General features: G+C 43.7%; 1 protein-coding gene across 2 annotated transcripts in view; it reads left to right on the top strand.

The window, feature by feature from the left end:
* Positions 1-11,654, top strand: part of PIGU (phosphatidylinositol glycan anchor biosynthesis class U) — an 81,164-nt gene that overhangs the window by 52,537 nt on the left and 16,973 nt on the right. The window contains exons 8-10 of one of the 2 annotated variants that reach the window (XM_006089429.3): positions 4,947-5,101; positions 6,693-6,836; positions 8,963-9,087. In XM_006089429.3, the coding sequence (XP_006089491.1) occupies positions 4,947-5,101; positions 6,693-6,836; positions 8,963-9,087 (424 nt within the window). The remainder of the gene's footprint in view (positions 1-4,946; positions 5,102-6,692; positions 6,837-8,962; positions 9,088-11,654) is intronic. The other variant, XM_023754411.1, reaches the window with a different exon arrangement.

Genomic DNA, 11,654 nt, shown 5'->3' with positions numbered 1-11,654 from the left:
GAGGAGAGAGGAGAGGAGAGAGGAGAGGAGAGAGGAGAGGAGAGAGGAGAGGAGAGAGGAGAGGAGAGAGGAGAGGAGAAGAGAGAGAGAAACATCCCATAGATGCCTCGACCAGGGATCAAACCTGCAACCCAAGTATGTGCCCTGACCGGAATCGAACCCGTGACCTTCCAGTCCACAGGACAATGCTTCAACCACTGAGTCACACCGGCCAGGGCACACATATATTTTCTTACATCCTCCCCTTCTTTCTTGTATACTAGATACTCTTTTTGTGTTCTGCTTTTTCCACTTAACATTATTTCCTGGAAATTATTGAAACAGAGAGATATTCCTTATTCTTTTTTTTTTTTTTACAGCTGCATAGTACTTCATTGTGTGTTAACTTCTCTTCAGTATATGGGAATTTAGATTGTTTCCAGAATTTTGCACTTAAATTAATGCTTCAATGAGTAACCTTGTGTATGTGTACTCTTGTATTATTGGAGGTGTATTTTTGAATTCCAGGTAGATTTCTAGAAGTAAATTACTGGATCCAAAGATAAGTGCATGTGTAGTTTTGTCAGGTCTTTTCACATTTCCCTCCAGAAAGCATATACAAATGTTCTATTCCCACCAGTAAAGTAGGAGAGGACCTGTTTCCCCACAGGTTCACTAACAAGATGTGTTGTTACATTTAAAAATTTTGCCAGCCTAATCATGAGAAATGATGTCTCAGTGTTGTCTTAATTTGCATTTCTCTAAATATAAGTGAGTTTGAACATTTTTTTCATATTTGTGCATTGTCTGTTTATTCCTCCCCCCTCCTCATTTTCTGTTGGATTTAGATACTTTTTCTCTAAATTTTTAAGAATCCTTTATGTATTAAAAGTATTAAACCTTTGCAAATATTTTCTTCTAGTTTTTCAGTTGTCTTTTGACTTTGTTTATAGTTTTTTTTCCTTTAACAGCTTTTATTATTTATCAAGATATACTTTATCTGCCCTGACTGGTTTGGCTCAGTGGATAGAGCATCGGCCTGCGGACTGGGGGGTCACAGGTTCGATTCCGGTCAAGGGCATGTACCTTGGTTGTGGGCACATCCCCAGTGGGGGTGTGCAGGAGGCAGCTGATCGATGTTTCTCTCTCATCGGTGTTTCTAACTCTCTATCCCTCTCCCTTCCTCTCTGTAAAAAAATCAATAAAATATATATTTTAAAAAAAGATATACTTTATATACCATACATTTTTACCTATTTAAAGTATACAGTTTAGCCCTAGCCGGTTTGGCTCACTGGATAGAGCGTCGGCCTGGGGACTGAAGAGTCCCGGGTTCGATTCCAGTCAAGGGCATGTACCTTGGTTGCAGGCACATCCCCAGTAGGGGGTATGCAGGAGGCAGCTGATCGATGCTTCTCTCTCATCGATGTTTCTAACTCTCTATCCCTCTCCCTTCCTCTCTGTAAAAAATCAATAAAATATATTTTAAAAAAATAAACTGTACAGTTTAATTGTTTTTAGTGTATTCACAGAGTTGTGCAGCCATAACCACAATCAATTCTACAACTTTTTATCACCCAAAAAGGAACCCCATATCCATTAGCAGTCACTCTGTTTTCTCCCAGTGCCCTCTCACCTCCAGCCCTCTATCCTGCACATTTATACTAATAAAAGCCTAGGTGGTCCTCATGCCCTCGCGCAACGTCATCACAAGATGGCCACCACAAAGATAGCCACACGCACAGCGGAGGCAGGGCCTGGCGGCTGCTCCCACATGGTGAGACCTGGTAGTCCCACGGCTCCGTGCAGCACAGAGGAGGCAGATCCCGGCAGAGGAGGCGGGTCGCGGCAGGGGAGGGAAGTTGGGGGCGATCGGGCCGGCAGGGGAGGGCAGTTGAGGGCGATCGGGCCAGCAGGGGAGGGCAGTTGGGGGTGATCGGGTTGGCAGGGGAGGGCAGTTGTGGGCAATCAGGTCGACAGGGGAGCAATCCTGAAAGACACTATACACTTTATGTATTAAAAGACACAATCCTGAAAGAAACTGTACACTTTATGTATTAAAAGTATTAATACACTTTATGTATTAAACCTTTGCAAATATTTTCTTCTAGTTTTTCAGTTGTCTTTTGACTTTGTTTATGTATTGGGCCGGCAGGGGAGGGCAGTTGGGGGCAATCAGGTCGACAGGGGAGCGGTTAGGGAGCGATCAGGCTGGCAGGCAGGCAAGCGGTTAGGAGCCAGCGGTCCCGGACTGCTAGCAGTCGGACATCCCCCAAGGGGTCCCAGATTGGAGAGGGTGCAGGCCAAGCTGAGGGACACCCCCCGCCCCTGCATGAATTTCGTGCACCAGGCCTCTAGTTTCATATAAATGGAATCATGCAATATGTGGGCTTTTCTTTCATTTAGCATGAGGTTTTTAAGGTTCATTTCTGTTGTAGCATGTATTATTAGTACTTCATTCCTTTTTATTGCCAAACACTATTCCATTAGTATAGTATTCTTATAGTATGCTATATTTTATTTATTCATTCATTCAGTTGATAGACATTTGGATTGTTTTTACTTTTAGGCTATTATGAATAATGCTGCTATGAACATTCATGTATAAGTTTTTGTGTGGACATATATTCTCATTTTATTTATAGTGATTTTGTTGCACAGAACTTTTCATTGTAATGTAACCAAATTTAATCAGTCTTTTATTGCCTCTGGATATTTTAGCTTTCCCCTACATCATAGTTAAAGACAGTTTTACCATGCTTTTTCTAACATTTCATGCTTTCATTAAAAAAAATATTTACATCCCTAATTGATTTGGAGTTTACTACAACAATGGTGTGAGATATAGGTCTGATTTTATCTTTTTCCAAATGGCTACCTAAATTGTCCTGGCACCATTTATTAAAAAATAAGTATTTTGGTATAATGCTGGACTTTTTGTTCTATTCCACTAGTCTGTTTGTCTATACAGTATATGTGCCAGTATTACACTGTTTTAATTATAGAGGTTTATAGTGTATTTTAATGTCTGATAGGGCTAGTCAACACTTCATGATTTTTCCTTATCACTTGTTTTCCTAGCTATTCTTGCATGTTTGTTTTTCCATATGACCTTTACATTGTTTTGTATAATTCCATAAAGTAGCTATTTGACATTTTTATTGGGATTGCATTATTGAATTTAATTTATAAATCTATTTAAGGAGAACTGACATATTTATAATGTTGAATCATTCTAAACAAGAATGGGAGATATCTGTTCATTGGTTCAAGTTGATTTTAGTGTCTTTCAGGATTGCTTTAAAATTTTCCTTGAATAGGTTTTGCACATTTCCTGTTAAATTTAAATCTGAGTTTTATTTTCTTTGGTGTTATTATAAATGTGGTTTCATCTACCATTGTGTCCTCTAATTTTTTATTATTTGTGCATTTGAAAGCTATTTCTGTGTTAATTTTTTACCCTGCCACTTCACTGAATTTTTTTGTTGTTATTTTCATCATAAATAGTTGTTGCATATATCTAGATACTAATATGATTTCTTGAAGCTGTTTGTGAGATATATATATATATTAACAGCTTTCTTATGTTGAACTAACCTTGAATTTTTGGAAAAAACTCAACCTAGTTATAACACAACTTTATCATGATCTTTTTCATGTGTTGCTGAATTATATTACATAATATTTCATTTAGCACTTTTGCATTTGTATTGGTTAAGTGATTTTGGTATCAAGCTTATATTATTTGCTATGAATGAGTTAATTTAATATTACAGTCATCTGTTCCTTGTATGTTGATAGAACTTTCCTATGAAACTGGCTGGGCCTGCTCTTTATCAGGCGGACATTCCCTGAGGGGTCCCAGACTGCGAGAGGGTGCAGGCCGGGCTGAGGGACACACACCCCCACCCCCCGTGCATGAATATCATGCACTGGGCCTCTAGTTGATGAATAAAATAGAACTAGAGGCATGGAAACGTTGAACAGAATGGTGAATCTTGGGGGGGGGGGGTGGGGGGAGAGTGTGGGAAGAGATTAAAGAACCTGTAGACACAGACAATAGGGTGGTGAAGGCCTGGGGTGGGAACTGGGTAGAGGGGGACATTGCGGGGGGGGGGGGGGGACTCTGTAAGTACTCTCAAAAGGATAGATTTTTAAAAAATAAATAAATAAATGTCCCCAGCCCAGTGGTGTAGCTCAGAGGTTGAATGTTGACGTATGAACCAGGAGGTCACGGTTCAATTCCCGCTCAGGGCACATGCCTGGGTTGTGGGCTCGATCCCCGGTGGAGGCATGCAGGAAGCAGGTGATCAATGATTCTCTCTCATCATTTTTTAAAAATATTTTTTTATTGAATAAGAGTGGTGAAAGGGGACATCCCTGTCTTGTTCCTGTTCTTAGGGAAAAATATATTTTTATTGATTTCAGAGAGAAAAGGAGAGGGAGAGAGCAATAGAAACATCAATGATGAGAAACAAACATCAATCAGCTACCTGGGAGTGTTATATTTTATAAGCTCTCATGAGACCAAATTTATTAAATATGCTATTCACATGTGCCACTTGGTTACTGGTTTTTGTCTGTTTGATCTCTTCAATTATACACTGATGATTAATTTGTCTGTTTTTCCTTTGTAGCTCTGTCCATGTCTGTTTTATATATTTTGAGACTGTGTTATTATATATATAAAAATTTAGAAATGTTAAATCTTTCTGATGACTAGCACTTTTTATGATTATGGAGCATCCTTATCTCTGTAATACTTTTTACATTAAAGTTTATTATCTGGTAACAGTATAACCAAACTAATTTTCTTTTAGTTAGTGTTTACCTAGTATATATTTTCAATCCTTTGATTTTCAACCTTTTTATTTCCCGTGTTTTGCAGGACAGATCTTGAAGTTTAAAGTGATAACTGCCCTCTATTATTGACCTCCCTAAATGTACCGTTTTGCCTTCTCTCCTAGCGGCAGTACATCCCTGTGAAAGTAAAGAGCAAAGCCTTCTGGATCTTCTCTTGGGAGTATGCCATGATGTACATGGGAAGCCTAGTGGTAATCATTTGCCTCTCCTTCTTCCTTCTCAGCTCCTGGGATTTCATCCCTGCAGTCTACGGCTTCATGTAAGTAATGATCTCATTAGAAAACTCTGGAAGCTAATTTGGTTTTCACAACTCCAGCTGGAATCAGAGTGCGAGCAACCACAGGGAGCATCTAGACACCGTGGTCTTCAACTTTAGTGTGCATCAGAATTACCTTCAGGGCTTGCTAACGCCCCCATTGCTGGGCCCACTTCTAGAGGTTTTTAGTAAGTCTGAGGTAGGGACCAAGAATTTGCATTTCTAACAAGTTTTCAGGTGATGCTGATCTGCTGGTCCAGGAAACGCACTTTGAGAACCACTGGTCTAGGGCATATATTTGATCTAGTGCATTCTCTAGGAACATCCAAAGCGACTGCCAGCCTCTGCCTAGAAGGTTTTGGTTCAGTCCCAAAGAGGAATGGATGTATTCCTTTACTACAAGAGGGTCTCTTTAAAATAAAGCCACCTCCCACGTGTCAACCTTTTTAGAAAAAATCAAAATGGGTTTGCAGTAAGAATTCTGCAGACATTTCCAAACGCTCTCTGTATGGTATACTAAAGCAGGCAGCCACTGCCCAAGCTTCAAGGAGCTCACAGCCCAGTGGGGTGGTAGACACTTAAACCAGGGTGGGGAAGGGATCTGGAGTGGCAGACTCCCCTTGGGGATTCTGGGCTGCTAATTTGTGTTAAATCCTGGCTGAATATAACAATATCTTAGTAACTTTCAGCTCTTCATGCTCTGCCTTGAATAGGAATTTGTAACGCCTTGGATAGGAGTGAAAAGCCTTTCCTGGTTTTCTGCTGGCCACAGACTGTGTTCTGTACCTCATTTCACAGATGAGGAAATGTAGTTACAGCAGAAGGCAAGGCCTTGCCCTGGGGGAAGCTGTGTTAGTGAAATCTGACCACGAGTCCTTCCCTATTTGTTCTTCATGCTCCATATGTTCCCCTTTTAAAATTGTGAATGACATCAGTTTCCACTCCATATTTTTTCAAATAAAAATATAATGTAAATTTTTAGAAGAGCCAGAATTGCAGCCAATTTTTATCTGATACAACTCAACAAAAAGTTTTCCAGTTAAACCCGTACTTCTCAAATGGGGTCTGGTATCCTCGCCAGAATCTGCTGATGATTCCTTAGCCCCTAGAAGTCTCACTGCAGTGGCTCCTGCTGTGGGATGCTGAGCAGGAATGAGGAGGAGCAGAATCTTTGAGCTTGTTCCTCTAGGCAAGTCTTTGGAATGCCCCAAATAGATCCTGTTCATGTAGAACCCATTCCTCTTTTGTTACAGTACTGAGTATCTCCTAATTTTAAACATATATGTCTTGGCAGCACAATAGGAGCTGGTCTTTTTATTTCTAGCATGAATCCCTGCCTCATTTCAGATATTTGATACATGCCAGAGTTTGGCTCAGCTAATATTTATTATAGGTTGTCATTCTCGGCCCCTTGTTTTTGTTAATTACCTACATCCAGGGTGCCTATAGAGCCCCTCACAGCCTGACCTCTGTGGAGACAAAGTCATTCTTCACAGCCTAGTAGTGATCAGCGTCTTCAGCAGAAAACCAGGTTAAAGCAGACCATTTATAACTTTGCTCTCTTTTTTCTCTCCCTTTGTTTTCTTCACTCCAGACTTTCTGTTCCAGATCTCACTCCAAACATTGGTCTTTTTTGGTACTTCTTTGCAGAGATGTTTGAGCACTTCAGCCTCTTCTTCGTGTGTGTGTTTCAGATCAACGTCTTCTTCTACACCATCCCCTTAGCCATTAAGCTGAAGTAAGTGGTTGGACCTGCTCCTTCTTTGTTCCGAGAACCATTTGTAGCCTTGCAGGTGCCTTTCAGATTGGGAGCATCTGCTATTAGGTTTCTGCCATCTTTGCCCAGGGAACCTGCCCTCAATCGCCCTGGGTGTCAGTGGCCATAGCCAACAATAGAGTCACACATGAGTGCAGGCTTCAGGGAGCACCCTGATATTTCTCCTGGCCTCACTTTGGGGCACTTGCGCCCACACTGCTGCTGAGTCCACTCACTGTTTTGGATAACAGCAGAGGTTGGAGTTGCAGGTTGTCTTTGGAAAAAGTGAATTTTATTGGGTGTCCTGTATCAGCAGCCCAGTGACAGTTCGCTCAAGGGGACTCAAGATGTGTTAGGTCAACAGGTGAAAGGCCACAGATAGTTCCTAGTTAGACAGCAGCACCACAATTATGTGAAACCCCACCACCACCACCAGGCTCAGAAGTGTGGGGACAGAGCATATGAAGATACCTGACCTCCCCCACTGCTGCCCTCCTGTGCCAGGATATGAAGCTCCCTGCAGTGTCTGCTTCCAGTGTGGGAACAGGGCCCTGCAGGCCACCTGTCTCTAGGCAGTGTCGCAGGAGGTTCTGGTCTCCATCCTTGTTGGCACTACATTTTTACTGGTCTTTTCAAAGAAATGTTGCAGCTGTTACCAGCTACCTAAAAAGCCAAAGCCAGTGATTTGGATTATCTTTAGGAAGATGATCACTGAGGTAGCTGAACCCTTAGAAGCTACAGGGTTGCGTGACTTTGCCAAGCTGTGTTTCTGTAGTTGCTCTGTAGACGGATTGGAGTGTTTGGGTGTGTACATGTTTATTGGATTTTCATGTTTGTCAGATTTACACCCATTGAGTCACCCTGACCTTTGACCTGCAAGACAAGAATGCCATTAACCTCTGAAGAAAACCTCCATAAGTTGGGCATCCAGGAACTGTGCAGATGTAGGCCACATGCATGTTGCTTAGAAATAGCTAACAAGGGTGTAGATCTGGCCTCTTTCTGTTTGCTTCCCTTTTGCATTGGTCAGCTCTTGGAGGAACACTGGAGACTGAGCTCTGTCCCCGCCCTGCCTGATCAGAGCTGTCACTGTGCTAGGCACTCAGGAGAACAGTATCGGTGGTGCTTAGGTGTTCTGAAGACAAACAGCTCATTCGCTTACTAGCTAGCTCGACTTTCCTGAACCTGATTTCCTCATCTGCACAGTGCAGGTGACAACACTGCCTACCTCGAGGGGCAGTTGAGGTGTAGTGAGGATCACGTGCAACACTGTAAGAAAAGGCCCAGCACAGAGCTTAGCAGAGCAAGGGTTCAGGGAATGGTATCCATTTTGTTATTAGCTTAAGGTAACAAGAACTCCAGTTCCAGCCCTTACGAGCTGAAAAGCTGCCCAGCTCTCAGTTCTCTTTCTGGAAAAGAGTTCATCGTAGCTAAGGGCCTGTAGACCCCACTGACCCAATTGTCAGAGGAAAAGCATCAGCAAGGCAGCACTTCCTGCCCTGCGTCCAGTTGTCAGAGGGGCCTCTGGCCAGGGAGACTACCTAGTTACAAGCAGGCTTTTAAGCCCAGTAATAAAGAACGGCTGACTTCATTTGTTTTTTCTTGGTGGCTCCTGGGGGCTGGTTGTGGGGAGGGTGATGGGAAATGTCTCTGTGCGCTGTTTCTCTAGTGTTTGCTGAGCCTCCTTACCACCTTGGGCATCTCTGGGTCCCCACAGATTTTTGTTTGTTTGTTTTTAAATATATTTGTATTGATTTCAGAGAGGGAGAGATAGAAACTTCAACGATGAGAGAGAAACATTGATTGGCTGCCTCCTGCACACCCCTACTGGGGATCAAGTCTGCAACCCAGGGATGTGCCCTGACCGGGAATGGACCCATGACCTGGTTCATAGGTCGACACTCAAACACTGAGCCACGACAGCCTTCCACACAGTTTTTGGCTCTGCTACTTGACCTGGGCCCAGTGTCTTATGGGTAGCAGAGTCAGCCCTTGCCTGAAGTTCCCTGGAGAGTAGTTTTGGGTTTGAGGGATAGAGTCAGGAGTTTCAGGGGTGGGCCCGGTGCCTGACTGATCTCTGTCTGTATGTCTGTCCTGCCCTACCCCAGGGAGCACCCTATCTTCTTCATGTTCATCCAGATTGCCATCATCTCCATCTTCAAGTCCTACCCAACAGTGGGGGATGTGGCCCTCTATATGGCCTTCTTCCCCGTGTGGAACCATCTCTACAGATGTGAGTATTCATTCCTGCCTCTTATCCCCTGGTGGCCGGTATGTGTCAGCCTAGCCTTGGATGAAGCAGCCAGGGAAAAAGGAATTGATGGGCATTTGATGGGCATGGCAGTGACATGAGGCACAGTAACTGCCTCCTTGGTGCTATGAACTAATGATGAAAATAAAAATAACTACCATTTATTGAGTACTTACTATGTACCTGGTCATTGTGGTCCTAAGAGTATTACATGCATGACCTCATTTTATCTTCATTCCAGCCTTTGAGGAAAGTATCCCCATTTTGCAGATGAGAAAACTGAGGTACAGAAAGGTAGAGCCGCTTGTTCAAGGTCACGTGTCTGGTTAGTGGAAGGGGTAGCATTGGAATCCAGATCTGTGAGCCTCTAGCCAATACTGTCCAATAGGACTTTCTGTGATGATGAAAGTGCCCTATGTCTGCACAGTCCAATAGAGTAGCCACTAGTGTGACTAAGAAACTGAATTTTTAATTCAGATTAAATTAACCTTAAGCCATACCTGGTGAAGGCTATCATATTAGTGCAATGCTAGACCTAGGGCTTTGAACCGTTTCTAAGAGCTGCACCCGAAGGTCTATAGAAGACAGATGGCAATACTGGATTTCCTGCCCACGTGAAAACCCCTTTAATCTCTGATCATCCCCTGCTCAGAAGGTGACGGAGTGGGGATCTAGTTGTGCTTCCTAGCCCCCAGTGTTCCCCTCGGGGGCCCTTAGCCCTCTGTGTGGGTTCTTTTCAGTGTTTGTGGGCTCCGTAGGCTCATGATTCACTTGCCTCTGTGTCCCCAACACCTAGGATCAAACCTGACACACAGCACAACTCGGCAAATGTTTGTGGATGGGGGTTTTAAACCTCTAATAAAGAGGCAGTGTCAGCGGCCCAACACCACCTGATTCTCTAACCAGAATGGAAAGGAAGCTGTTGAACTTTCCTTGCCTACAGTGGGTGTGTAGCAAGGTGTCAGGAATGAATTCTGAAGGGCAGGCTTCAGAGGGAGTGACTTTTTATTGTTGTTTTGGAGCTGTCTGGGAGTCAACCAGGAAGTGAAACTGACCAGCTGCCAGAAAGAAACCTGCCTGTAAGAGTGGCCTCTGAGCAAGGTACACAGCTGAGTGGGCGGGCCAGGCAGGCCTGCTCTTGCAGGTGATGGCCTGGTGGGGCGATGACCAGTCCTGCCTGACTGGGAGGAGGAAGTGGCATCTTCTGCCTGTGACATCCTCATTGCACAGATAAGAATCACCCAGTCCAGCGGGCTCAGGGTCAGAGTGGGGCCCCTTGGCAGAGAGTAGCTAATGACAAATCATGAAGCCACCAAACACGTGAACATACCCAGTTTGTGACATAGTGGGTCTTGGGGACATCGAACCTCTTTCCCTGAAAGTAGAGTACTTTTTTTCCTAGCTATCTCCTGCACAGAGCATCTCTCCCTCAGGTAACATCTTTCATCCCATATTGCCGAACACAGTCTGGCCCAAACTGGCCCGAGTCTCATTCCTGGCTTTCCTGTGTGTTTTAAGGCAAATCATTTAATTTTTCTGGGCCTCCCATTTTTTCATCTGTCAAATGGGGAGAATATCATGAGTGTTTTAAGTTTGAGACCGTGTAAATAAAAATAGCACTGTAGTTATCAGAAGTAATAATTATGTGGGGAAGGAGGTCTTCTGCATAGTTCCATGGTCAAAGTTTCAGGCTTGGTAGCCAGAGTCATTCAGTCATTCAAATAAACATATTCTTCAAAACTTGAAATAAGCTATTTTATGCCCTCTGGGGTGATGAGGCACAAAAAATAAGGATGGAGTTTCCGGGAACCTGGATGATGTAATGGATGCTGTTGCTGGCAGGCTGGGCTATTTCAGCTGTCTGAAGGCCCCGCAGAGAGGGTTGGCTGCCGTCCCTCAGTGCCGAGTGCCGGCAGCACAGTACTCACGCTTGGGGTGTCTGTTTGGGGCATGACAACTGTGAGTCATGGCACCCAGTGAGGAGTGTCTTCAGCCTGGTCCTGAGAACCTGTGCGTGGAGGCTTTGAGAAGACTTTAAGCCTAAGTTGAATATATTCAGACTTTTAATGTGGCTAAGAATTCAGTTTAAATGTTAGTTACCAGTGCTAACATGCCTGCTAACACATTCACCTTTTTGTTTTTCTGTCCTGCTCAGCGGGGAGAAGAGGCACAGGGGCCCTTCCCTGAGTGTAGGCCCCAGACATACCAGGGCTCAGTGGTGCCTGGGGCCAGGATGAGTCATAGGACACACAATTGTGGTGTTAGGGAACAGCCTGCTGGCAGAGCCCTTGGCACCGGCCGAGGTCCAGCTGAAAAAGCCAGTTACCAAGGGGCTGGATTTTGTGTGTTTTATTTTGTTTTAATTGACTATTATATAAAGATAAAATACTATTGATAAATATATATATAAATTATAAAAGAATAATAATACAATAAATTCCCACGTACCTAGCACCTAGTTTAAGAAAGGGATACTCGCACTATCACAGTAGCTGTTTGGCTCAGTGGGTAGAGCATCAGCCTGCTGACTGCATCCCAGGTTCATTCTG

The sequence above is a fragment of the Myotis lucifugus genome, unplaced genomic scaffold (assembly GCF_000147115.1).
Source record: "Myotis lucifugus unplaced genomic scaffold, Myoluc2.0 scaffold_60, whole genome shotgun sequence".
NCBI classification, from domain to species: domain Eukaryota; kingdom Metazoa; phylum Chordata; class Mammalia; order Chiroptera; family Vespertilionidae; genus Myotis; species Myotis lucifugus.
Note: the sequence above shows the minus strand (reverse complement) of the source record. Positions and strands in the feature narration are given on the sequence as shown.